This window comes from Salvelinus sp. IW2-2015, linkage group LG18 (assembly GCF_002910315.2).
Source record: "Salvelinus sp. IW2-2015 linkage group LG18, ASM291031v2, whole genome shotgun sequence".
NCBI lineage: Eukaryota > Metazoa > Chordata > Actinopteri > Salmoniformes > Salmonidae > Salvelinus > Salvelinus sp. IW2-2015.
Genome location: NC_036858.1, coordinates 29,889,459 through 29,916,895, shown reverse-complemented (window position 1 = coordinate 29,916,895; position 27,437 = coordinate 29,889,459). Strand labels below are relative to the sequence as shown.

At 42.2% G+C, this 27,437-nt stretch overlaps 2 protein-coding genes across 3 annotated transcripts in view; one reads left to right on the top strand and one right to left on the bottom strand.

The window, feature by feature from the left end:
• The first annotated feature begins 1,062 nt into the window (after nt 1–1,062).
• Nucleotides 1,063–14,987, top strand: LOC111978071 (placenta-specific protein 9). 2 transcript variants are annotated; one of them, XM_024007864.2, is made up of 4 exons: nt 1,063–1,205; nt 1,286–1,364; nt 11,475–11,566; nt 14,575–14,987. In XM_024007864.2, exons 2-4 carry the CDS (start codon nt 1,301–1,303, stop codon nt 14,728–14,730), a joined length of 312 nt encoding a protein of 103 aa, XP_023863632.1. In that variant the 5' UTR covers nt 1,063–1,205; nt 1,286–1,300; the 3' UTR covers nt 14,731–14,987. The 2 variants fall into 2 exon arrangements, with proteins under 2 accessions (XP_023863632.1, XP_023863633.1); XM_024007865.1 differs by lacking the exon at nt 1,063–1,205 and having other exon boundaries at nt 1,212–1,364.
• A 372-nt stretch (nt 14,988–15,359) lies between these two features.
• The window catches only part of LOC111978070 (serine/threonine-protein kinase 32C), a 99,854-nt gene continuing 87,776 nt past the window's right edge, over nt 15,360–27,437 (bottom strand). The window contains exons 6-12 of the mRNA XM_024007863.1: nt 25,716–25,805; nt 25,383–25,486; nt 25,017–25,133; nt 23,827–23,952; nt 22,733–22,861; nt 21,752–21,819; nt 15,360–18,787 (exon numbers count right to left, since the gene is read on the bottom strand). Coding sequence (XP_023863631.1) covers nt 18,598–18,787; nt 21,752–21,819; nt 22,733–22,861; nt 23,827–23,952; nt 25,017–25,133; nt 25,383–25,486; nt 25,716–25,805 — 824 coding nt within the window. The 3' untranslated portion in view covers nt 15,360–18,597. The remainder of the gene's footprint in view (nt 18,788–21,751; nt 21,820–22,732; nt 22,862–23,826; nt 23,953–25,016; nt 25,134–25,382; nt 25,487–25,715; nt 25,806–27,437) is intronic.

Here is a 27,437-nt window from a genome sequence, read left to right as displayed (position 1 = left end):
TGGTATCCAGAGCTGACCTAATCTTTTGGCAGGACAATGGTGTTTTGTAGGGCCTGTAGAATGCTAGGAGATGGGGCATGAACTAAGAAACTGGGCGTGGGTGCAAGCTGGCCCCCTTCCGCCACCAAAGGTCCTTTCTAATGGGCTGTGTAGCACTCGGCCACCCCCTACCCTGGAGCATTGAGGCTTAGATGGCGGAGAGGCTCTGTTCCATTCAGCACAACTTCCTGTCTATCTGATGATGACCCTCTTGGCAGGCCAACCACTGTTGTTCCTGGAAAGGCTATCAGGGGAGTTGGCTGTGCTTCCCACACAACTCTCCTTGCAAGAGAGAGATATTATCCCTGCACCCACCCCTCCCTCTCTCTGTTCCCTTGGTTGTCAAGCGTCTCTTGACTGCCTCTTTTCTCTGTTGTTGAGTTGTTGGTTTGTTAGTGGTATGCGGTAATAACATGTTCCACAACCAGCCATCTTCATGCCTCTCTCTCTCTCTCGACAGTCATATCAATGATCTCTGGTCGAACCCACCATCCCCCCACTTTTCCTCCACTTCTTTCCCACCCTGCTTAGTTCTCCTCTTCAGAGCTGCTTACGAGGCCAGACAGTCAGCCCTTGATGGAGCCAAAGAAAGTCAAGCTTTAATGCTTAATGGAGATAACCATGTTCACTACGTAAGAGCCTCCGCAGTGTGCGTGTGCCTGCGTTCATGCGAGTGTGTGCACGTGTTTGTGACAGTACACCATTTTTTTTTTTTACAAAATCAATTAAGGCAGCTGTAACTATAAGCATTCCTACAGATTATAAAGGATATGTTTCCTTCATGCTGAATTGACCCGGTGTGTCATTACACACCATACCGTTCCACAATGATTACAACCCTATCTTCATGCCCTTCATACTAAATGTTATCCGTGTTGGAATTACCTTCCCTGAAAAGAGCTATAGGAGTTAAGCTCTGCTGAGGACTCCCACCCTACAAATAACCCCACCCCTCCGTTCACCCCTCAGCCTCAGCCTCCTCCCAGATAGAGGCCTTTTGTTCTGCACCTAATGTTTTCATTAGGAAACTGGGCGCAACCAAGGGAGCGAGAGTGAGTGCAGGGCAAAGAGTGAGGGAGGAGAGAGAGAGAGAGAGAAGGAAGGAAGGAAAAAATTGCATACAGTCTAGGTTAGCATTCAGGAGATTTTTGGGCACTGAATACACTGTGTATTTCTTTCTCTTTCTTTCTTCCCCATATTTCTCTCATTGCAAGCACCAGTTACAGACTCTACTCTTACCCTCCAGCTCCTCTCCTCCGCCATGACCCGCCCCGCCACCATCTCACTTGGACTTCTGCTCCTCCTCATTGGCTACACAGYAGCAGGTAAGATATGTGATTCGGTGTGGCTGGGGTTAGAGGTCATAGGGGAAAGAGCAGGGGGCACAGAAAATGTGTAAACAAACCRTAAATAGATGTGTGGTTCATTCTGTTAGATTCTGTTCTAAGTTGTTTGATAGAAGTGCTATTTTCTAAGTGACTTTGTAGCAGTGTAGCGATGAACAGTACTCACTATGCAGTGGAGTTGAATAGTTCTTTGTGATGTCTAACCTTACATGAATTGGAGATCTTTCCACGGTAAAATGGGCTGATTCTTCAAGGAATATCCATCTTGGTCATTCAGGATCTGTCAATGAGCATATAGGTTACAGGATGTGTGTGTGCGTGGGTGACAGTTGGATGAACATGTGTGTGTGTGTGGATGAACATGTGTGTGTGTGTGTGTGCATGATATACAGTGGGGAGAACAAGTATTTGATACACTGCCGATTTTGCAGGTTTTCCTACTTACAAAGCATGTAGAGGTCTGTAATTTTTATCATAGGTACACTTCAACTGTGAGAGACGGAATCTAAATCAGAAAATCACATTGTATGATTTTTAATAATTACATTTGCATTTTATTGGCATGACATAAGTATTTGATACATTAGAAAAGCAAAACTTAATATTGTACAGAAACCTTTGTTTGCAATTACAGAGAGCATACGTTTCCGTAGTTCTTGACCAGGTTTGCACACACTGCAGCAGTGATTTTGGCCCACTCCTCCATACAGACCTTCTCCAGATCCTTCAGGTTCGGGGCTGTCGCTGGGCAATACGGACTTTCAGCTCCCTCCAAAGATTTTCTATTGGGTTCAGGTCTGGAGACTGGCTAGGCCACTCAGGACCTTGAGATGCTTCTTACGGAGCCACTCCTTAGTTGCCCTGGCTGTGTGTTTCGGGTCGTTGTCATGCTGTAAGCCCAGCCACGACCCATCATTCAATGATCTTACTGAGGGAAGGAGGTTGTTGGCCAAGATCTCGCGATACATGGCCCCATCCATCCTCCCCTCAATACGTGCAGTCGTCCTGTCCCCTTTGCAGAAAAGCATCCCCAAAGAATGATGTTTCCACCTCCATGCTTCACGGTTGGGATGGTGTTCTTGGGGTGTTACTCATCCTTCTTCTTCCTCTAAACACGGCGAGTGGAGTTTAGACCAAAAAGCTCTATTTGTCTCATCAGACCAATGACCTTCTCCCATTCCTCCTCTGGATCATCCAATGGTCATTGGCAAACTTCAGACGGGCCTGGATGTGCTGGCTTGAGCAGGGGACCTTGCGTGCGCTGCAGGATTTTAATCCATGACGGCGTAGTGTGTTACTTCTTTGAGACTGTGGTCCCAGCTCTCTTCAGGTCATTGACCAGGTCCTGCCGTGTAGTTCTGGGCTGATCCTCACCTCCTCATTATCATTGATGCCCCACGAGGTGAGATCTTGCATGGAGACCCAGACCGAGGTGATTGACCGTCATCTTGAACTTCTTCCATTTTCTAATAATTGCGCCAACAGTTGTTGCCTTCTCACCAAGCTGCTTGCCTATTGTCCTGTAGCCCATCCCAGCCTTGTGCAGGTCTACAATTTAACCCTGATGTCCTTACACAGCTCTCTGGTCTTGGCCATTGTGGAGAGGTTGGAGTCTGTTTGATTGAGTGTGTGGACAGGTGTCTTTTATACAGGTAACGAGTTCAAACAGGTGCAGTTAATACAGGTAATGAGTGGAGAACAGGAGGGCTTCTTAAAGAAAAACTAACAGGTCTGGGAGAGCCGGAATTCTTACTGGTTGGTAGGTGATCAAATACTTATGTCATGCAATAAAATGCAAATTAATTACTTAAAAATCATACAATGTGATTTTCTGGATTTTTGTTTTAGATTCCGTCTCTCACAGTTGAAGTGTACCTATGATAAAAATTACAGACCTCTACATGCTTTGTAAGTAGGAAAACCTGCAAAATCGGCAGTGTATCAAATACTGTTTCTCCCACTGTATATAGATATAGATATAATAGATATTTAAAGTATATATATAAACAGTCAAAGGTTTGGACACACCTACTCATTCAAGGGTTTTTTCTTTATTTTGACTATTTTCTACATTGTAGAATAATAGTGAAGAAATCACAACTATGAAATAACACATAGAATCATGTAGTAACCAAAAAAGTGTTACACAAATCATAATATATTTGAGATTTGAGATTCTTCAAATAGCCACCCTTTGCCTCGATGACAGCTTTGCACACTCTTGGCATTCTCTCAACCAGCTTCACCTGGAATGCTTTTCCAACAGTTTTGAAGGAGTTCCCACATACTCTGAGCACTAGTTGGCTGCTTTTCCTTCACTCTGCAGTCCAACTCATCCCAAACCATCTCAATTGAGTTGATGTCGGTTGATTGTGGAGGCCAGGTCATCTGATGCAGCACTCCATTACTATCCGTATTGGTCAAATAGCCCTTACACAGCCAGCAGGTGTGTTGTGTCATTGTCCTGTTGAAAAACAAATGATAGTCTCACTAAGCGCAAACCAGATTGGATGGCGTATTGCTGCAGAATGCTGTGGTAGCCATGCTGGTTAAGTGTGCCTTGAATTCTAAATAAATCACAGTGTCACCAGTAAAGCACCCCCACACCATCACACCTCCTCCTCCATGATTCATTGTGGGAATCACACATGCAGAGATCATCCGTTCACCTCCTCTGCATCTCACAAAGACACGGAGGTTGGAACCAAAAATATCAAATTTGGACTCAGACACAAGGACAGTCTAATGTCCATTGCTCGTGTTTCTTGGCCCAAGCAAGTCTCTTCTTATTATTGGTGTCGTTTAGTAGTGGTTTCTTTGCAGGAATTCGACCATGAAGGCCTGATTCACACAGTCTCCTCTGAATAGTTGATGTTGAGATTTGTCTGTTACTTGAACTCTGTGAAGCATTTGTTTGGGCTGCAATCTGAGGTGCAATTAGCTCTAATGAATTTATCCTCTGCAGCAGAGGTAACTCTGGTTCTTCCTTTCCTGTGGAGGTTCTCATGAGAGCCAGTTTCATCACAGCGCTWAATGTTATTTGCGACTGCACTTGAAGACACTTTCAAAGCTCTTGACATTTTCTGAATTGACTGACCTTCAGGTCTTAAAGCAATGATGGACTGTCATTTCTCTTTGCTTATTTGAGCTGCCATAATATGGACTTGGTCTTCTACCAAATAGGGCTATCTTCTGTATACCACCCCTACCTAGTCAAAACACAACTGACTGGCTCAAACACATTAAGAAGGAAAGATATTCCACAAATTAACACACCTGTTATTAATTTAAATGTATTCCAGGTGACTACCTTATGAAGCTGGTTGAGAGAATGCCAAGAGTGTGCAAAGCTGGCATCAAGGCAAAAAGTGGCTACTTTGAAGAATCTCAATTATAAAATATATTTTAATTAGTTTAAAATCAAATTAAATTGTATTAGTCACATGCGACGAATACAACAAGTGTAGACCTTACAGTGAAATGCTTACTTACGAGCCCCTAACCAACAATGCAGTTAAAAAAAATATGAATAAGAAATATAAGTAACAAGTAATTAAAGAGCAGCAGTAAAATAACAATAGCGAGACTATACACAGGGGGGTACCGGTACAGAGTCAATGTGCATGGGCATCGGTTAGTCGAGGTAATTGAGGTCTTCCTTAGTCGAGGTAGTTGAGGTGTTTAACACTTTTTTGGTTACTACAAGATTCCATATGTGCTATTTCATAGTTGTGATGTCTTCACTATTATTCTACAATGTAGAAAATAGTACACATTTGGAAAAAGTAGGTGTGTACAAACTTCTGACTGGTACTGTATAGAGAGAGAGAGATTATACTCATGAGGTTAAAACATCTGTTTCTTATTTTTAATGCAGCATTGACCTTTCTCCATGTAGTCCTCATCAGTATTGCATTTTCTACAAAAATCTTCTATTTTATCCTTATATGTCTAATGTTTATCTATCATTCCAATCTTGTTTACTGCTCAACGAAAATYGTAAACATTTTAGCCCCCCCTCCATATCCTACTCTTTGAGGGCTTATGAGAAACCAGAGATGATTGGGCTTGAGTGTGACTTCATACACAAGGAATGGCCAACACATGGAACCACACACTAGTTCTTGCTCTCTCTGCCAACCCAATATTGATTCAGGAAATACTCTGGAGATCTGACTAACAGCTTGTTAGTCTCTTTTCCATGGGCGGGTCTGTATTAGGCAAGCTCTGGTTTGTGGGACCACTGGTGTTGTGGTACAAACTGACCTAATGCTCGGGCTCAGGCTGTTTTCGTCAGTATTCACTCCACTGCACGTCTTGCCCTGTCTCCTGTGGCCAGCGCAAACACACATGTGAATATGAACACCCCACAGACACGCAGAGACAGGCCAACACACACACACCATCTTCCAAACCTGTCTCCCAGGGCGGAGGGTGTTAGATCAGACTCTTGTGGGCTGTTGTGTTTTCCTTTTCTATGGCCTCTGAGTGTGTGGGTCAGTATTTCTCCTGGTGCAGCTGTGACATAATACACATATGAGTGTGCACTTCATCAGGCATGTCATCATCTGCCTTTGTCCAATACATACTGTACACGCACGCACGCACGCACGCAGGCACACACACACACACACAGGCACACACTATTTTATACATTTTGCCATGAGGCTGAGATAAAATCTTCCAGTTTTGAAGCTATTTTCCTGTAATAAAAAATGTAAATCATGGCTTATGCCACTGGCTTTGAGTAAAGCCAGTGTGTCAATGTATGCGGATGACTCAACACTATACGGGTCAGCTACTACAGCGAGTGAAATCCCTGCAACACTGAACAAAGTGCTGCAGTTAGTTTCAAAATGAGTGCCAAGGAATAATTGAGTCCTAAATACTTCAAAAACTAAAAGCATTGTATTTGGAAATTGAGCAAGTTGAAGTGACCAAACTGCTTTATTTCCTTCCACAGGCTTGGCCCATAGAGACAACTTAACCAGATGAATCGATTCTCTACTGAAAGGTTTTGAATCGATTCTCTACTGAAAGGTTTTGAATCGATTCTCTACTGAAAGGTTTTGTACTGGATTGTAAAACTGTCATGGTCAGAACATGTTGGTACAACAGTAGCTAAGATGAGGAGAAGCCTGTACATAGTGAAGGGCTGCTCTGCCTTCTTAACAACACTATCAACAAGGCAGTTCCTACAGGCCCTAGTTTTGTGGCACCTGGACTACTGTTCATGCCAGATGAGGCTGGTGACTTGAAAAATTGAGAAGGATGGGAGACCCACGGTATAAGCGCGTAACGCACAGAGACGTCAAAGTGTGTTTCAAAAATCGGGAAACAGTAATTATTTTAACCTAAAGCATTTAATAAAGACATTTATAGTACAATATTATAGGGAATGGGAATGAGAGGGCTACTTACACAGTGTTTGGAAGGGATCACAGCAGTGATTGAATGAGGGTATGAGTCCTGAGTTGAGGTGTTCAGAGGCTTCAGTGCAGGACAGGATTTGACTGGGAAGACAAAAAACAATAGCACAACACACTAAACAGTTAGACAAAAGAGCTAAGAATGAGTTAGTCCAAGCAAGGAGTCAAATCATTGATGTGTAATAATGTGATTGTGTATGTGATTGACTCTACATACAGTAATGAGAGAAAATTGATAGGTCACAGTGCTTGGAGAGGAAACATTCAATGTGCCAGTGGATGAGCGGGCACATGRGACGTGGCTACAGTTCATGTCAGGAGAGAGTTGACAATGGTAGTGGAGTGGTCATCACCTCTTAATCAGGGAACAGGAGGGGACTTAGCTGTAAATACAAATAGCAGATACAAATCCTGTCAATCTGCAGCAACCTTATACTTGTTCATATGAATTATATTTAGACTAGATTAGGAGGGGGATTTCCTCTACCCAGACACATAGACAACAACTGATAGACAATAGAACTCACAGGGCTGAGCAAATTTGATCACATTCACATTTTCTCCCGACACACAAATGGATTTTAAATACATAAAGTTACCAATTAGTTACCCTGACCAAATGGACAGCGCACATAGGCTGCATGCAGCTGCTCTTATTAGTAGCCTGCAGTTGATCAGACTGAAGAATAGTGAATTGATTTCGACATCCCAGAAAAAGACAGTAGACAGTAGAAAGTTCCATACGTTCAGCAAGTAAATCAAATCAAATTTCATTGGTCACATAAACATATTTAGCAGATGTTATTGCGGGTGTAGCGAAATGCTTGTGTTCCTAGCTCCATCAGTGCAGTAGTATCTAACAGTACAGTAGTATCTAAAAACKATTCACAGCAAAAGACACATCTAAAAGTAAAAGAATGGAATTAAGAAATATATAAATATTAGATTGAGCAATGTCGGAGTGGCATTGACTAAAATACAGTAGAATAGAATACAGTATATACATATGAGATGAATAAAGCACTCTGTAAACATTATGTAAACATTATTAAAGTGATTAGTGTTCCATTATTAAAGTGGCCAGTGATTCCAAGTCTATGTATATAGGGCAGCACCCTCTAAGGTGCAGGGTTGTGTAACTGGGTGGAACCCGTCTAGTGATGGCTATTTAACAGTCTGATGGCCTTGAGGTAGAAGCTGTTTTTCAGTCTCTCGGTCCCAGCTTTGATGCACCTGTACTGACCTCGCCTTCTGGATAATAGTGGGGTGAACAGGCCGTGGATCGGGTGGTTGATGTCCTTGATGACCTTTTTGGCCTTCCTGTGACATCGGGTGCTGTAGGTGTCCTGGAGGCCAGGTAGTTTGCCCCCGGTGATGCATTGAGCAGACCGCACCACCCTCTGGAGAGCCCTGTGGTTGCGGGCGGTGCAGTTGCCGTACCAGGCGGTGATACAACCCAACAGGTTGCTCTCAATTGTGCATCTGTAAAAGTTTGTGAGGGTTTTAGGGGCCAAGCCAAATTTCTTCAGTCTCCCGAGGTTGAAGAGGCGCTGTTGTTGTGATGTGTACGACGAGGAACTTGAAGCTTTCCACCTTCACCACTGCGGTTCCGTCAAAGTGGAGAAGGTGGAAAGCTTCAAGTTCCTCGTAATGTAAAATTACCTTGGAGTTGCACTTGTTAGCGGAACTATCCCTCTCGTCTCGTCTTTTTCCCAGAAGCTTTGCCCAAGGATGACTTTCCAAAAAGCAGGCAAGGCCAGAAATACAGGCGGCTTGATGAGAGGCTCCCTGTTAACCAGCTGCTGTTATACATTTGATACCAGGTGGTGTTGAATGCCCTCACCTTTTCATCCTTCTTCATGAAACTGATTTCAGGGAAGAGGTCAACCCTCGCTTTTAATTCGCTTCTTCAGTTGCAAGTAGCTAGCTACTGCTACTTGCTCCTGCAGTTAGCAAGGCAAATTGAAATAAATTGCGTTAGCTGGACACAAAAATAAAGTTCTAAAACCAAGAAAACAATGTATAATCTACCTCCTCCGTCTCCTGTAATTTGAAGAAACTCATTTGAATTGAATAATATCCCCCCCAAAATTTTCAACTAACACTTTTCAACCTCTATCTAATCATGTCACCAACTCACCAAGCTTCTCAACACATAGATAGTACTCCCCTTCCTCCTCTGAGGAGCCTCCACTGGTTCAGTCGTGTGGTCAGGTGCCACAAAGAGGGACCTTGGAAAATTACACAATTGGCTCGGAACAGGGTTACACCAGTAACCCACACACTTCCCTGACAATCTTCAGCTGCAGTCTTAGGGTCTTTTGGTTCCCCTCCATGTTGATAACCAAACTAGGAGCAGCACAGGCTGTTTAAACTGGCAGAGCACGGAATTCTGGCATTCAACAGCAAACCACCATGTTCAGGTTACATACGCCACATAACTATCGAACTGAGACAGCATCCACTGTTTGTGTGTGTGCGTGCGTGCGTTCGCTGTTTGTGTGCGCGTGTTTGTTTGTGTGTGCACCGAATGTGCGTGCGTGCACACACTGTGTCACGTGCTATACACRCATCTTTCACAGAATGTGATCAATCGATGCTCACGCGTGACACGTCTTCCTAAGAAAAAAAAGTCCTTTGCTATTGTAGTTTGCCAACTGGCTCATACACTCAGATGAATTGAATCGACTGAAAATGATGGGTGCTTATGTCTGTGTACATGCTGTAGTACTGATGCAGAAACACCTGGCATGTTTATTGAGAGAAATCTAAAGAGGAGCTCTCTCTTACAATCATCCCTTGGGTTTCCTTGGCTTGTGTCCTAGATATGATCTGTGGTGTTGTAATGGAGCTTATAAAATTGTACCGCGGGATAGCTCCATAAAAACAGCACAACCGGTAATCAATGGCTGCTATTCACAGGACACTGGAGGCTAAATTCAGTCATGACGCTGGGAAAATAAATGGTCCTTATCTTGTGTTAATTTTCTGACAGGCAGGGAATAGACAACTAGAACAATGAGGGCAAATTCAACACCTAATAGACTGCTATATATCAGAGAAGAAGAGGCGAAGCGAGAGGGTTTACTCCGCCTAAAATCTCTCCACGTTCAGAAGATCATTAGTCATTAAGCAAGTGAGCAGTGTTTGTATGGGGGGCAAGGAGAATTTAGTCAAGATAAACATGTATTGCTATTTTGAAACGAGGCTTATTTTATCGAATAGAAGTTTCGTACTGCTTAGCCTGTTAAGAGTGTAMTGATAAAAGTGTGATGCACGTGACATTGCGGCAACTTAGAGAAAACACACTTTATATCGGAGACGGTCTATGCATATTCATGAGACAAGCATAGCATCTCACGTTCCATTGAATACACACGGTTGACGTCAACACCCATCATCGAATGTTCAAAATAGTATTCAAATAACAAGATGTATCCACCTATCCAAAGAGAGTAAAAGGCGAGCGCTTGAGAGCTTGCCGTTCCGCTAAGTGGACTACGAATCCCATTGTTAGAGCGGAGACATAGGCATCTCGTCATTATATCCAGTATCTCTGTATGCAGTATACAGTATTTTGTATGTAAATGTCTTTTGTCTTGTGTTTGTAATACCCTTCAGCGTGCACAAGGGCTTGGGACAATATATAGTAAGTAAGAAATGTCTAGCTTAAAGACCTATGTTAAACAGTTCTGTGATGTGATGGAAACCAGATGCAACAGGAAGTGTGGCTGAAGAGAATAGAAAGGACATCATGCAATAGATTATGCATGATCTATGCTCCACTAATTATTAAGAAGAAACTTGTCTTCACAGACATACGGACCGCACATCCCAGCCACATTCATCGGCATAGACCAGAGCTTCAGCTCACAGAGAAAATAGGGGGCTCTTCAAAAGGGTATGGGTGGTTAATTGGAACCATGAAACCTGGATGACAAAATGAAAAAACCTGGTGGAACAATGTATATGGAGGTTTCTTCACCACACCCAACCCATAAAGGTTCAAGGTTGATTCAAAGTGAGACCGCCTTCCCTTCCAGACAAAGGGTTGCATCAAAGCTATGCCATTTCTAGTAGTAGACTACCAAGCCTAAAGGCAGCAAGGTAAAACACAGGCAGTGATGCTGCTCCTTAATGCTAACCCTGGATCAGCGGCATCTCTTCTAAACAAACTGGGTCACGTACTGGTGAGAGTGAGGGTGAACTGATCCCAACTCAGTTTGTGGCAGTGTGATGTCAACAGAATGGCATGTGGTCAGAGGTTGTGGTGAACTGGAAGGCTGGGCTACAGGCTGCCTGCAGAGCAGAGATGTAGAGGTAATAGAAAACACTTGGAACGGGCTGTGAACCAGTCAGAGGGAGAGAGAGAGAGGAAGGAGCAGGAGAGGAGACAAGAAATACTTGTTTTGGTGACCTTTAGAGATTAGCTGGATGAAGATTTATAATGGAACTCAAGCTGTGGATAGAGATAGTAGACAAAAATACACTGTGTATTCTCAGGCYGAGGGAGTATTTGAGAATTTTGCTGTGCTGGGTATTGGGGTCCATACAATGTATCCTATAATCTAGGCTCTATGTAGGATACTAAGGTATGGTAATGTAAAGATAATATCAGAAATACTGTTAGAAATAATGTTTTCTCTATGTTTTCCATCAGGACCTGAGTCTGAGCTCCAACCCAGAGCTGTCCGGTCGAGTGCCTGTCAGGACCACAGTACTCTTCATGACAGACTGGATGTAGTGGAGAAGGTAGAGTAAGACACAATGCTTTTCACGGTCTCTTTCTGTCACACTATAACAAAGTAGTATGATGGAGTTGTAAAGCCTTCATAAACCCATAATCCCTTTAACTGTCTCTTCTTGAAAAACATGTTGAAAAAATGATTTGACCTTACATTCCTACTTCTAATAACTCAAATAAGAACTACAAATATAATTTTTTCAAGTTTATGTTTAATTAGTGAATTACAGAGCTCTACCAGGTGGTTGAGAAGTCACATTAGAATGGCAATATTTGCATGGGATTTTTACTCATCTCAAAAAAAGAACATGAATTACTTTAGGTCTGCTTCAATGGCTTTCATAGGTAAGAATTGGTAAACAAGGACTGATTTCAAATTTGAACATATTATGTTAATGTTGTGTGTCCAAATATGAATATTCTATTACATAATATGGTTTTCTTGAATTTGAAATGATCTAGGTCAGGGATGGCCAACTAGCGGCCCAAAGCCCCCGTTTGTAGGCCCACAGATCAATTTCCCCCCAAAATTCAATAAAAATGAGGAACTCAGTCAGGGTCTCAACTTAATGTTGCGAGTTAGAATAGTAGAATAGACAATGCATTTTGACATTTGGTTGTGCATCAGCAGTTTCTCTCGTGTTATGTAAGTCACTGACAGTCACTGAATGAGTCCATGCCAGCTAAACATKTTTAGATTGGTAAATTCGTCTAGCCAGCTATCCAAACGTGTGGTAATCATGGTCGAATTATGGACCCGGGGACCCCATTGATTTTGTAAGTCACTCTCACTCAGATATATAAGTCAGGGCAAATGTGTAGAATTGCAGGAAATTTGCTTAACTGCAAACATTTCTCTCCACTTTATGGCAAAATGTTTAGAATGAATGGGAATTAGCTCTAAAACTGCACATTTTAAATGAGTAGAACTGCATGAAATTAGTTACGAAATTGCAAAATCTTCACTCTGCCCCATGGCAAAAGAATTGCATCAAACTCGCTTTAAAACTGCAACATTTTCTCTTTGCCCAATGGCATAGATGTGGGTACGCAGACTTGCTAGCCACTGTGCCCCCACCCCCATCAAAGTCGCCCAACCCTGATCCAGGTTCTTCCATCATGTTTCCACATGTTCAGACTACATTTTGAGATAATGAATGACAAAGAGCAGTTTTCAATTACTATTATAGGCCTTATTTTATAGGTGACCTTTCATCTGAATATTGATTAATTGATCCCACGGGCATGAAATGTGGTTTAACCCATTTGTTGTCAACAATCCAATCATATTTTTCACCAAAATAAGTATTTGTTATAAAAAATGTTTGTACCCTATTCTTAGTCCAGCGTACTTTTTAATGACATATCAACTGCCTGGTAGAGCAATTTATTTACATATTCCTATGTAACGGATGTGAAATGGCTAGCCAGTTAGCGGTGGTGCGAGCTAGCAGCCTTTCAATCGGTTACGTCACTTGCTCTGAAACCTAGAAGTAGTGGTTCCCCTTGCTCTGCAAGGGCCGCGGCTTTTGTGGAGCGATGGGTAACGACGCTTCATGGGTGACTGTTGTTGATGTGTGCAGAGGGTCCCTGGTTTGCGCCCGGGTCGGGGCGAGGGGACGGACGTAAAGTTATACTGTTACACCTACTCTTCAAGGTCTCTACTAACAGGAATGGTGCAATATTCATCCCTCACCACCTGAATTCCTGCCTTTTATCCCATATCTTTGGTGACTGATTTGGACTTTTCTTACAGCCCTCTGAGTGGGCCAAGTTAGTGCCACAACACTGACCTTCAGTGACCCAAAAGGATACAAAGTATGTAAATTGCTGCAGGTGGGCTGAGGGAGTTGACCAATCAAGTTCAAATGAAGATTTTTTTTATATCCACTTCTAAATCCACTGTCAAATTTAAATCAGAACCAAATGTCATACTATATGAGGGGGATATAACATGGTGCTTTTCCAAAAATGTAGCCTTTTGTGGCTACACTTTAATGATATTCTAATTCTTATAAATGATTTGTTAAGCATTTATGTAGGCTTCAATAAACCATAACATATATACTTTGCTTCAAATGTGACCTATCTTTCTTTGTATCTCACACACAAATAAATCTAGCCTTATTTGGAAATAGTTTCACATTTCCCAATTTCCATGGCAGACATTCAATCATCCAAGGAATGTGGGAGATTTCCCAGTGGTTTGTTACATTACTACCTTGTATAAAAAAAATGTTTACGTTGACACTAAAATAATCGGCACTATTTCCTTTAAAAGGAAACGTTTTTTTGTACTAACAATGCCCATCCAAACCACTCAGCRGTGAAAATCACTCAGTTACAAAAAAGTATTGGTTCACACCGCCCAGGGAGTATTGCTGTTGAATGAGTATTGATTGCATCTGAGAATCTACAGTACCAGTCAAAAGTTTAGACACACCTACTCCTTCCAGGGTTTTTCTTTATTTTTACATTGTAGAATAATAGTGAAGACATGAAACGAACGAAATATTACATATGGAATCATGTAGTAACCAAATCAGAATTCTTCAAAGTAGCCACCCTTTGCCTTGATGACAGCTTTGCACACTCTTGGTCTGTAAATATCGAACTAATATAGAACAAACGACTGTGTCGCATCTCTAGCAACCAGAAGATGAGAAAGTAGGAACTTGCTTATAAAAACGAAAATATAAGGCGAAAAATTATATTTTCTGCTGGTAAATGTGCGCTTTCATATTGTTTTCTTTGGAAACGGTGGTATAAACACCTSCATTCTGTACATTAACTCTGCGTCGTCCATTATTTCCAAGGCAATGTACAGAACGTCAGTGTTTATCCCTTATGTAATAGCATCACCTTGATAGGCTACATTACATTTATGCCATATCGCTTACTATCCAATTCTTTYAGATCTGCACTCAGATGGGTCTAGGTTCTAGGAGTAGGACCTAGGAATCAATGTGAGTTGGGCTGATAATGATCCTGTCTGTCCCCTATATGTCCCCTGTAGCGTGTAGAGGACACAGTCCAGAAGCTGGAGGCTGAGCTGGCTGTGCTACTGGAAGCCATAGAGGCCCCTGAGTGGAGCCCCCTGCTGGAAACTGCTGGAAAACCTGTGGTGGACATCCTGGATGGCCAGGGACTGGGAGAAGGTGGCGACTCCTGAGAGAGGAGAGCAGAGATCTCTGTTGAGGGGCTATGCTACTTCACTCTGCCCTGATGAGGGTGCACCTGGCAAGGACAGACAATGAAAGACACTTTAAATGTACAATCTTTGTTTTTCTGGAGTTGGAAGTGTACACAAACTGTATAAAACAAGCCCTTTAATGAGTAAACACAGGCTTAGTATGTATTCTGTGCAACAGTTGATAGATCACGACACTACTGCTTACTTGTCTGCATAATACACTCCTCTAATCCTCAGACACTCTCATCCTTTCTCCCTTCTTAGACTAAACCGGAATCCCTACACACAAGGGTAACTGTCTCAGCCTCTCGGGATGGTTACAGTTCTAAACAATATACTTTGATTTTTATCTAGTAATGCATTCTGTTCCGTGTGGGATTGTGTCCCTTTCTCATCCCATGCCTCTGTTCCACCCCCTGGTGCCAGTTGAGAGCTACACATGCAGCACAGAGCCACAAGGTAGGCMGTGCCCTTTACCACAGATCAAGAATCAGGTTACACAACCCCTATCCTGAAACCATTAGGGAGGCKTGAAATAATACCTTGCATCAGTGGTTAAGGGCAACTAATAATCTCAATGTGGATGAAGGATGAAAACCACTAGAGAGTACTGGAAGGAATTTATTTATCAAAGCAGTTAAAGCAACATGTTTCAATACACAGAGCAGTTTGAATAGGTACGGTACAAGGCTTCCACTGGGACCCAGGCTAGTTGCAAGTGTATTTATTTAGTCCCCATACAAATCTTACAGAACATGTTCAAAATCGAAACAAAGAGGGGAGTGGTCATAGATTTTGTTTTCTCAAAAATGGACACCACAATACTAAATGTTGCTACAAAGATAAGACAGTAATATTATCTGTGAGAGCTTTAATCCTTATCCAGTTGATGGGAAAAGTACTTGGTGGTAATTGGTCACTCGTTCGATCACAATGCTGTTTGAAACACACAGGTAAATATACTTACATACAATGTTATCCAATAAACTAGCATGTAAACACAATGGTACAAACATATTAAAGATTATTTGGGGGTTAGGCAAGCAACACCCGACCAGGAATGGAGATGCATTTTTAATTATATCAAGGGAATGACATTTAGGCTACAATATTGTTGAACTTAGAAATAAACTACAGAGCAGGGTTTCCATTAAAATCAATGACTATTCATTACAAACAATCAACACAATCACGTGGCCATTTCTAGCACTGGAGACTGAACATCCAGTCAAGCGTTTTCATCTAGTCGTCAGTAGTGAGGACAATGTAAAGACATGTCGAAGAGCAGTATTTAAGACTTTTCACATAGCTAAGGGCAGACTCACACAATGCCCCAACCCCTTGGCCTTATCCCTTTCCCATATACATAACAAAGCACAGAAAACCTAAACTTACCCACATTGGAGCATAGGAGGGCATAGATACTGACTTATTAAATCATCCACTTAAAGAAAAGCCTGTGCACTTGAACATATTCTTAAGACAATCTACGGGATGCCAAAAGTCACTGCATACAATCTAAAATATCATGGCATCCATATAACACTGGGAATAAATGATCTGTACAGTCGTAGGTCTTGAAATCAGTTTTTTTTTTTTTTAAGCAAACCTAGACATCACATAGACAGGCAAGCAGGACAGGGCTACACTGATTATATATGAGGCCTCTCCTCTGTCAATCATCAGAACACAGGTGAACATCAAGGTATTCTACTGCCTGAAGCTTGCATGTGCACATACTGTAAGCCACCCAAACCCTAGCGTTTGGCTCTCCTACAAAATCTGCTTTAAACTGTAAATGGAGGCGCATGCAAAAATGCAGGGTTCGAGACGCTATCGGCGTAACTAATGCGCTTATTTTTCACAGGAAATCAGATTTTTTTTTTTTTTACCTCCATATAATTTAATATTTGATTTCTCCCCAAAACATTCCTTTATATATAATCACAATAAATGTTTGTATACAAATGATAGTATTTTCACAGAAGGAACAGTGGTTCTATGCGCTACAGAGAGGAAACATACATTCACACACAAAGTTCTTAGAAATGGCTATGCAAATGGTAGAAAAGCTTTGGCATATCTGCCTACAAGTCGTGCCTGCACACTTGAAAATAAAATTAGTACAACAGTGTATGAATGTTTGGCTTCACACTACTCTTAATTTAGTAACATGTACGTTTAGTAAGCAGTCCCACATAAAACTGTGGGGAGTTAGGTTAGGCTATTTACACCTTACTTTGTTAGGCCTTCGGGTTTTAAGGTGGACAATGCTACATGTTCCCAGATGTCCAGGCTGAGACTAATGGCACCACCTTAAATGTACCACTATCCCCACTAAGTGACCGTTTCAACCACACAACTAATAATACTGCCCCGCGATCATTTTTCATATGGGAGTGATCGAGACAATCATATGTTGAGACGATTGTTCAAATCTCACGGTCATCTTAGTCTAATAAGGAGATTATGTTCAACTACGACATTCTTCTGTAGCTATTCGATAGAAGCTGATCATGTCCGATCCATGGAAAAAGAAAGACTGGAACAGGCAAAGCCTCCCAGACCACGTCAATTGAACTGAACCCTTACGGGGTCCACTCAATATGATTCTTCTTCTATGGTCTGATCCCCTGGTAGTGACAATGTTTAATGTTTAACGTATAAAAACTCGAGCAGTATGAGCATGTAACCCACAGTGGAGCAGTGGGATAATAGAAACAGCATCTTGGCAACAGTCACAGAGATCGACGGGCGAGGGAAAACGTCCATTTACACCACAGACGTGCTAAGTCCCTCTAACTGACAGGGCGTTTGAAAAAACGAACAATGTCTGGAAAAAGGGTTTCGTTGGAGGAGCGTAAAATCACCGTAGTAAAAATCAAACCAGCATGCTGATGCATAATATAGTCACAATTAACGTGTAATGAATGGCTATTGATTAACAATCAACACCAACTTAAAAATGGTTCTACGTTATCGGATTGAACTAGTGGTTTATTTTAAATTGCAAAACCTCCTTGTCCCGAATGGCCCATACTGTATTGTATGTATCTATTAGAAGACTCACTTACTGTGACTGGAAACAACATTTACCCTCCTCAAAAAGTCTCTTTCCACTGCACTACCTTAGGAATAGAATTACATAGAACATAGTAATATAATAGTTATTCTATGTCTATGTRCACTGCATATTGGCATTGTGATACTTGAACAATTATATACTATGATTGAAATGAAAGGCATTTGGAGAAGGTAACCGGACAACAGTAATAGTCGTTCAGAATAGGAGGACTGCACAGAGACTAGGAGAGGGATTGCACGAGCTACACAGGGAAAGAAAACTAAGAGTGTCTAACTCAGTTGAATAATTCAGTACGTGAGTTTGCAGAGGTAGCTACATCTACTCGAGGCTAAAAGAGCGGGAACGCAAAAAAAAATACAATTTTTTTTTTGTTGAAACTCTTAAACCTGGCTCCTATTTCTCTGTATGTTGTCATGCTCATATATCGTGTGGCTTCTGCTGCTTGTTATCCCCTCTCGTAGTGATACCTTACTTTCATGCTATACGTTGCATAGAAATTAGTTAGAGCTTATTCTAGGGCGCGGAGGGCGGGACCGCTCTGTAACCCTGCAGTTTCATTCATGCCTTAACGGTGGATGCTACAGAAGAAGAAATAGGGGAGCCATTTTGTGTCCTGCTGTGTATTGTTGTTCTGCTGTGCGTCCCTGTTCCCACAGTCATCATGGCTACATAGGAGAGGTTAGAGTATCTATAGGCATGGTTCCACACACACACACACACACACACAGCAGCCTGAGAGACCACCAGGTGGTGGTGTGGTGCTAGCAGCTGCCAGGAGAGGAGCAGACCGAGCCGCACATGCTTCGTTTGGAGGAGGACTCGGGTTCAGGGTCCTCATCCTCTGTGCCTCCCTCAGCCTCCCCGGATCCGTCTCCATCGCCATCATCACCGCCCTCGGCAGCTCCTTCAGACTCCCCTCCCTCTGCACCCTCCTCCGGCCTCTTTTTCAACCTGAGAGACACACAGAAACGGTCAAAAGTTTGGGCACACCTACTCATTCAAGGGTTTTTTCTTTATTCTTACTATTTTCTACATTGTAGAATAATAGTGACGACAACACAACTATGAAATAACACACATGGAATCATGTAGTAACCAAAAAAAGTGTTGGGATCATACATACATACATACATACATACATACATACATACATACATACATACACTACCGTTCAAAAGTCTGGGGTCACTTAGAAATGTCCTTGTTTTTTAAAGAAAAGCACATTTGTTGTCCATTAAAATAACATCAAATTGATCAGAAATACAGTGTAGACATTTTTAATGTTGTAAATGACTATTGTAGCTGGAAAAGGCACATGTTTTAAGAAATATCTACATAGGCGTACAGAGGCCCATTATCAGCAACCATCACACTCCTGTGTTCCAATGGCACGTTGTGTTCACTAATCCAAGTTTATCATTTTAAAAGGCTAATTGATCATTAGAAAACCCTTTTGCAATTATGTTAGCACAGCAAACCACTAGTCTCAACGTCAACAGTGAAGAGGCGACTCCGGGATGCTGGCCTTTTAGGCAGAGCTCCCCTGTCCAGTGTCTGTGTTCTTTTGCCCATCTTAATCTTTTCTTTTTATTGGCCAGTCTGAGAAATGGCTTTTTCTTTGCAACTCTGCCTAAAAGGCCAGCATCCCGGAGTCGCCTCTTCACTGTTGACGTTGAGACTGGTGTTTTGGGGGTACTATTTAATGAAGCTGCCAGTTGAGGACTTGTGAGGCGTCTGTTTCTCAAACTAGACACTCTAATGTACTTGTCCTCTTGCTCAGTTATGCACCGGGGCCTCCCACACCTCTTTTTATTCTGGTTAGGGACAGTTTACTATTCCCTTCACAGAACAGTGCACACAGTGTTGTACGAGATCTTCAGTTTCTTGGCAATTTCTCGCATGGAATAGCCTTCATTTCTCAGAACAAGAATAGACTGACGAGTTTCAGGAGAAAGTTCTTTGTTTCTGGCCATTTTGAGCCTGTAATCGAACAGACAAACGCTGATGCTCCAGATACTCAACTAGTCTAAAGAAGGCCAGATCTATTGCTTCTTTAATCAGAACAACAGTTTTCAGCTGTCCTAACATAATTGCAAAAGGGTTTTGTAATGATCAATTAGCCTTTTAAAAGGATACACTTGGATTAGCTAACAACAACATGCCATTGGGACACAGGAGTGATGGTTGCTGATAATGGGCCTCTGTACGCCTACGTAGATATTCCATAAAAAATCTGCCGTTTCCAGCTACAATAGTCATTTACAACATTAACAAATGTCTACACTGTATTTCTGATCAATCTGATGTTATTTTAACGGACAAAAAAATAGCTTTTCTTTAAAAAACAAGGACATTTCTAAGTGACCCCAAACTTTTGAACGGTAGTATACATACATACATACATACATACATACATACATACATACATACATACATACATACATACATACATACATACATACATACATACACTCAACCACACAAGGGATAGGAGAGGAAAAAAATGTGTGATTAGAATACATAGTGGCGGTCTAAGGACTGTGATATACTATCTGTCTAGAGATTATGCCCAAGTAGTAAAAATAGAACTCAAGCTCCATTAATTACAGCAATAAGAAAACTAAATTTGCCATGCAGGAAGAACTCCAAATTATGCTGCAATCTCAGACAGGTAAATAATAAATGAGGTACTCATTTTTTCATTACATGAAATATGAACTATCGCCAGTGTAGAATCTCTTAATATAAACACAGCATTATGGCAACAATATAGGGTCATAAAACGGCTATATATTTTTGTAACGCCATCATTAAGTCGAGGTAATGTACAGAGCATTTCTATATGACTTGMAGAGTGATGTCAACGTCACTGGAAGCAAAAGTGAACAGGGAGGATGTACAGTAGCACATAAACAGCTATTCACCATAAACTTAAAATGATGACTGCAGAAACCTAACTCCATTATAAGGTTGATTCATAACACCACCTTCTAACCTTTGGTATGACGACCACATATTGCATATTGTTCTGCAAATKATAGATTACACGGAGAAATTACCATGTAAATAATCGTTATATCATTTTAGTGCTTATGTCATATGTACGGGATAATCAACAAGGGGCTATGCGCTCTCGAAAAGAATGAACGACGTTCGATGYGATTACAATAGCGGAGAGGAACTAAACTTCCACGAAATTGCATCACGTTSCAGAGAACCCAGAGCCCCGAGTTGATTATCCCTTTTATACCATGGCTATAATTTAACACATTTGCCACTAGAAATGTGTACATTTGCCGGTAGAAATGTGTTCAACATCGACTGAAGTAGCTAGCAAGTTACTACAGTATATAGATAGCTACAGCAGTTGCCTTGGTAACCAAACAAATAGACTTGCTAGTTTAGCTGACCAAAACATTGGTCCTAACTTGATTTTTTAAAAGTTGAATTCAACAATGCCAATAATGTTTTCAATTCGACTTCTGCTTTCAAAAGCAACTCAAACATAGAACATGGAAGAATGAATTATAGCCATTGACTTCTACCGTGCTGATATACTGTGCGTTATAGGGAAATAACGCACGCTCTAGAATGCCCTTCAAGCCAATCAGGAATGAGTATTAAACAATACCATGGTATAAATAGAGCTAAGACTGATGTAACAATGTGTTTTTTTTATTGATCTCCCAGGTTCAGTAATTGGGTTCTCGTTTATATCGTCTTAGTATATTATAGAGCTAACAATGCTTGGGATATTCATAAATATCTATTCATGTATATGTCAGCTTGCCTAGACCTTATGTAGGTGTTATGTCAGCCTTACGCATGCCACTTTAAATACAATTTCCCTAAATGGTTTAACATGAATGTATTTTGATTGGTCTCCCAGGCGAAGGGTTTCGTATGTGGTCTTACTTCTCGCGGTTGAAGATCATGAACTCAGACTGCACCACTTCAAGGCACTCCTGTAGGTAGTCGTTCTCCTGAGGGCAGCAAGGGAAGGGAACAGCCATCATCATCACACACACACACACACAGGGCGACAACGGCGGACGGGGAGATCAATTTCACCTCAAACAATCACCAGCGAGACCCGAAAGATTACAAACACCCCCTTCTCCCCTCCTTTAAATCACGCCTGGTGATTTGTTTGTGTTCCTTCCCTCAAATTAGACGTTTGGCACGGGACAAAAATAGAAGTGCATATTTCCAAAAGCACTGGGGGGGGGGGGGGGGGGGGGGCATCACAACACCACTGAAGGCTTCATCATTTAATAATCTATGTAATAACCCAGCCCCCCTCACACAATAGAAGGCCCGGAGTAAGATGGCGGCTATTGTTAGAATATACGAGTTTTACTGCAATTACAGCGCCCAGAGATCACTTTCGATAACACTGAAAGTCGACAATAATAACGTGGAGCTCGTAATGAGAGGCTTGGCGGATGAAAACCTGGCACAGCTCCTAAATATGGATTGTCTAACATCCATGGTAAATTGTGGCCGCAATCACAGATAATAAAAGTGGGTTTCTTAAAATACTGTAATCATGCAAGCAAATAACCGGTCTTCAAGACAAAGAGATGATGATATTCATGAAATGAAGGGACAAAAATAACAACTGGGGAACAGAAGGCTACAGAAGGCACCCTGCACTCTGAGTAAACCAAGACCTGCTAAACTGTCCAATACCTCAGGTTAAAGCACTATTTACAAGGGTTGAATTCTTTAGGGGATGMCGTAGCAAAACATTTTGCAACGGAAAACACAAATAAACGTTTCTAATTGGACAAGTTCAGGTAGTAACCTCCAAGTTTCAGTCCGTTTTCTTCAGTTTGGTGCCTAATGAACATGACTCAGGCACAGTCAGTAGTGACTGGGTGATGTGACACTCACCGACTGGGAATCCTTGCTGGCTTCCCGTGACCTGTTCTTGGCCAGTCTTTTCTTCTTCTTGTGGAGGGGACGAGATTCTAGTATCATCTCCTCCAGCTCAAAGGTGGGGTCGCAATGCAGACGGCCCTTCTGTGGACCCAAGACACACAGTACACTAATGAATGAATATACACTAATACAGGCACACACACGTGTACCTGCAAGTTAGCATTTCATTGTACTGTATTTGTGCATATGACAAATACGGTACATTCGGAAAGTATTCAGGTCCCTTCCCCTTTTCCACATTTTGTTACGTTACAGCCTAATTCTAAAATTGATTACATAMATTTCAATCTACACATAATAACCCATAATGACAAAGCGAAAAAAGGTTTTTATAAAATAAATAAAGTACTCAGACCCTTTGCCATGTGACTCGAAATTGAGCTCAGGTGTATCCTTGAAATGGGTTTTCATGGCCGAGCAGCCTAAAATCACCATGCGCAATGCCAAGCGTCGGCTGGAGTGAGGCTCACCGCCAAATCTTAACGCTACAGCACACAATGACATTCTAGACGATTCTGTGTGTCCAAATTTGTGGCAACAGTTTGGGGAAGGCCCTTCCCTGTTTCAACATTACAATGCCCCCTGTGCACAAAGCGAGGTCCATACAGAAATGGTTTGTCGAGATCAGTGTGGAAGAACTTGACTGGCCTGCACAGAGCCCCGACCTCAACCCCACCGAACACCTTTGGGATGAATTGGAACGCCGACTGCGAGCCAGGCCTAATCGCCTAACATCAGTGCCCAACCTCAGTGCCCAACCTCACTAATGCTCTTGTGGCTGAATGGAAGCAAGTCCCAAACAAATGTTCCAACATCTAGTGGAAAGCCTTCCAGAAGAATGTTGGCTGTTATAGCAGCAAAAGGGTGGGGGGGGGGGGTTAACTACATATTAATGGCCATGATTTAGGAATGAGATGTTCGACATGCAGGTGTCCACATACTTTTGGTCATGTGGTGTATATACTGTATTATGTGTGAATCAGTGTTCTGGTCCATAAGCTGAAACTTCTATGCTCCTCTGTGAATAGGTTTAGGTCCATGCTTACGTTAGGAACGAACCCAGCATCTATCTTCTTCTCGTAGACAGCGTCCCAGTTGATGTCAGAGAGGTAGGGAGCCGTCTGCATGTGAGACAGGCTGGAGAAACGATGCTCTGGGTTCACAGTCAGCAGCTGGGAGGCGACACACACACACACAATTATATCTAATTTAGACCATTAAAGATTCAAAGAATATAATCTCTACAGAGAAGATACACGTCATTCCTTCCTAAATTCCCCTCAGGGATTAATAAAGTTGTATTGAAGGTGAAAACCTTATGACTGAAGACAAAACAAGTCGAATGCTAAAATCAGATCCAATAACCTAGGTGGTGTCACCATTAGGGGGCACTCTTAAGTCAGCCAAGTCATACAGTACAAGGATCAGGTCCCTTATGAATCCAAAATAAAGATGTTACCCTGATTAGCATAGATGGAATCAGAGAAGGATTGAGATCATTGTCAGGGGAGAAACTAAATACATGTGACTTGTATCAATATTGTTGTATCTACAATGGAGGAAAACAGCTGTTTGACTTCACCGTGGTACAGCTTAACATACACCTAGGAGAAATTATTTGGGGGGGATGTGGTCCGTTGTCATGGCAAACAGTCTCTCTCCAAACTCTCCACACCCGAAATTCCGAGCGGCGAGTCATTTCTCCCAGAGGGCTGGTTAAGTCTGTCTCGGTGGAGTTCAGACATGGTAATAGATCAGCAGCCGAGCGGAAGAGACCGATGCCATCGCTCTGGAGTCTCCGCTTTGGCTCTGAATGGAGCAGACACGCAGAGTAGAGAGTAGTCCCTCACTCCTCCGTCTCCCTGCCACTCCATCAGTCTCTCCTCCCTGACCTTACCTCTCTCAATCTCTCCCGTTCTTACCCTCTGGCCTCAGGCCCTTCTCCCTCCATCCACGTTCACCTCCACTACTGCTGCGAGCCCCCCCCCCACCCGCAATTATGATTAGCCTCCCACTGTCTTCTGACCACTGCCTCGACTCTCTACTCCATTGTACACTCTCCCCCGACAACTCTCCACATCAGCAGCCCATCTCTCCACTTCTGGTCCATCTTCCCTCTTCCACTCCCCTCCCCTCCTGTCCTGTCCTCTCCCCTCCTCTGCTCTCTTCTTCCCTGCACTCCTCACAACTTTCCTCTGCTGTCCACTTTTCCCCCTCCCCTCCCCTTTCCACTCACCTTCCTCATGAGATGGACCAGGTCCTTGGGCCAGGCGGTGTTGTACTGCACACTGACGGTACTGAAGAGCTGCATTAAAGACTCCACTGAGTTACTGGCATGGATTTCATAGGGTCTCTGACAGAGGGAGAAAGAGAGAGAGGGTATGAGGGAGAGGGAGGGAAAATAGAGAGATTAAGGTGGTATGAGAGAGAGGCAGGGAAAGAGAGTGAGAGAAAAAGAGGGAGGGAGATAGAGGGGGAGGAAAGCATAGACAGACAGTGAGAGAGAGAGAGAGATGGAAAGAGATAAGTATCAACCACATACAGTAAGCGTCAGTTGTCATAACTCAAGAACAGCTCCACTGCCCAGAATGCCTTTCCTTACCCATCCACGCAGCACCTCGAAGACAGTCACGCCTAGTGACCACCAGTCCACCTCAAAGGCATAACCCGTCCCCCCACTCACAAAGGACTGGAAGATCTCTGGTGCTGAAGGGGATACAACAAAGACAGGTTCAGACAGCTAGGCTACACCCAGTCAAGACCATAGCTTACTGATGGATATTTACACAGTATGTTAATGATAAGGTTTCCGGGTCCCAGATCTGCCTTGTCATAGTTGTGGCAATGACCATAAGAGTTGGCAAGACGCCACAAACAGATCTGGGACCAGGCCAGTGATAAGGGTTTCCAAGGGTTGAAGGAATAACAGTCTTACCCATGTAGGGCTTGGTTCCAGCTAAGGCAGTGGCCCTCTCTCCATCCTTGATTATTGTAGCAACGTTGAAGTCTGTCAGGTGGGCGTGGCCTGTGAAGATATCGTGCTTATGGTGCATTCATAACATCTAATTTTATTGGTTAGTGGGAAACATGTCTACCATCTCTGAGCTCCGACTTCTCCCATATGCTGAACTCTCACATCGCATATTAAGGAAATTACCTTGCCAACAGCATTTTCGGCAGTTAAATGGAACAATAAAACATTATTTATAAAAACAATCTATTAATATGGGTTTCGAACACTAGAATTTGTTATTAGTAGTATTTTCCAATTTTCCCACTTGTCATGAATGCAGCATCAGAACCAAACTACTTATATTTAACACTACATCCATAAAATTCAAAAAACATGTTTATTTCTCCAACAAAACTAGCCAAAATAAACTTCAAGCTACAGTATCTAACTCCGACTAACTAACTGTAACGAAAAATAAAACACAAATAGCTTAATGAAAACATGATTCAGTGTGTCAACAAGACTTGTGTGCCGGAGTCTGGTCTAGTGGTAGTACTGCCAAATCCAGACCACATATAACCGCTAGCGACGGGGTTATGAATCCTGCCACGGCCCCTACTAATGTGAAAAATCTGTTGATGTGCCCTTGAGCAAGGCACTTAACACTMATTTTCTCCAGGGGTGCCAAAATACTATGGCTGACCCTGTAAAATAACACATTTCACTGCACCTATCCGGTGTACGTGACAATAAAACATATACAGTGCCTTGCAAAAGCATTCCTTGTATTTCTTCACATTGTGTTGTGTTACAAAGTGGGATTAAAATGTATTTAATTGTCCTTTTTTGTCAACAATCTACACAAAATACTCTAATGTCAAAGTGCAAGAAAAAAATGTCATAACTAAAATAGCTGTTGCATAAGTACTCAAACCCCTGAGTCAACACGTTAGAAACACATTTGGCAATGGTTACAGCTGTGAGTCTTCTTGGATAAGTCTATAAGAGTTTTGCACATGTGGATTGCGCAATATTTGCCGATTATTCTTTTCAAAATTCTTCAAGCTCTGTCAAGATGTTGGGGATCATGACTAGAGAGCGATTTTTAAAGTCTTGCCATAGATTTTCAAGCAGATTTAAGTCAAAATTCTAACTTGGCCACTCAGGAACATTCACGGTCTTCTTGGTAAACAACTCCAGCGTAGATTTGTGATGTAGGTTATTCTCCTGCTGAAAGGTGAATTCCTCTCCCAGTCTCTGGTGTAAAGCAGACTGAAGGAGTTTTTTCTCTAGGATTTTGCCTGTGCATAGCTCCATCCCGTTTATTTTTATTCTGAAATAGTTAAGCCCCCTCAAGCAAGTTTAGATGCCAATCGCCATATAAAGTCCAAAGAAGAAAAGGTCTGGAAGGAGGACAGATGACTAGAAACGATTCGGTTGACCGTTTTACGTGTGGATTAATTGTTGGAGGACCTTGTGCATTTCAGGTAAAAGAACAACTCTACGTTTATATCCCAGGACATATTAGCTAGCAACAGCAAGCTAGCTAAATAGGACAAATGAGATAGCAACCGCAAGCTAGCTAGCTAAATTGCTATAAAAGTTTGATGCTTTTCAACCTGTCCCCAAAATAATAGAATGTTTAGCTGTTTTAAAATCCCTGAGCGGTTTACTTCCTCTCCGGCAACTGAGTTAGGAAGGACA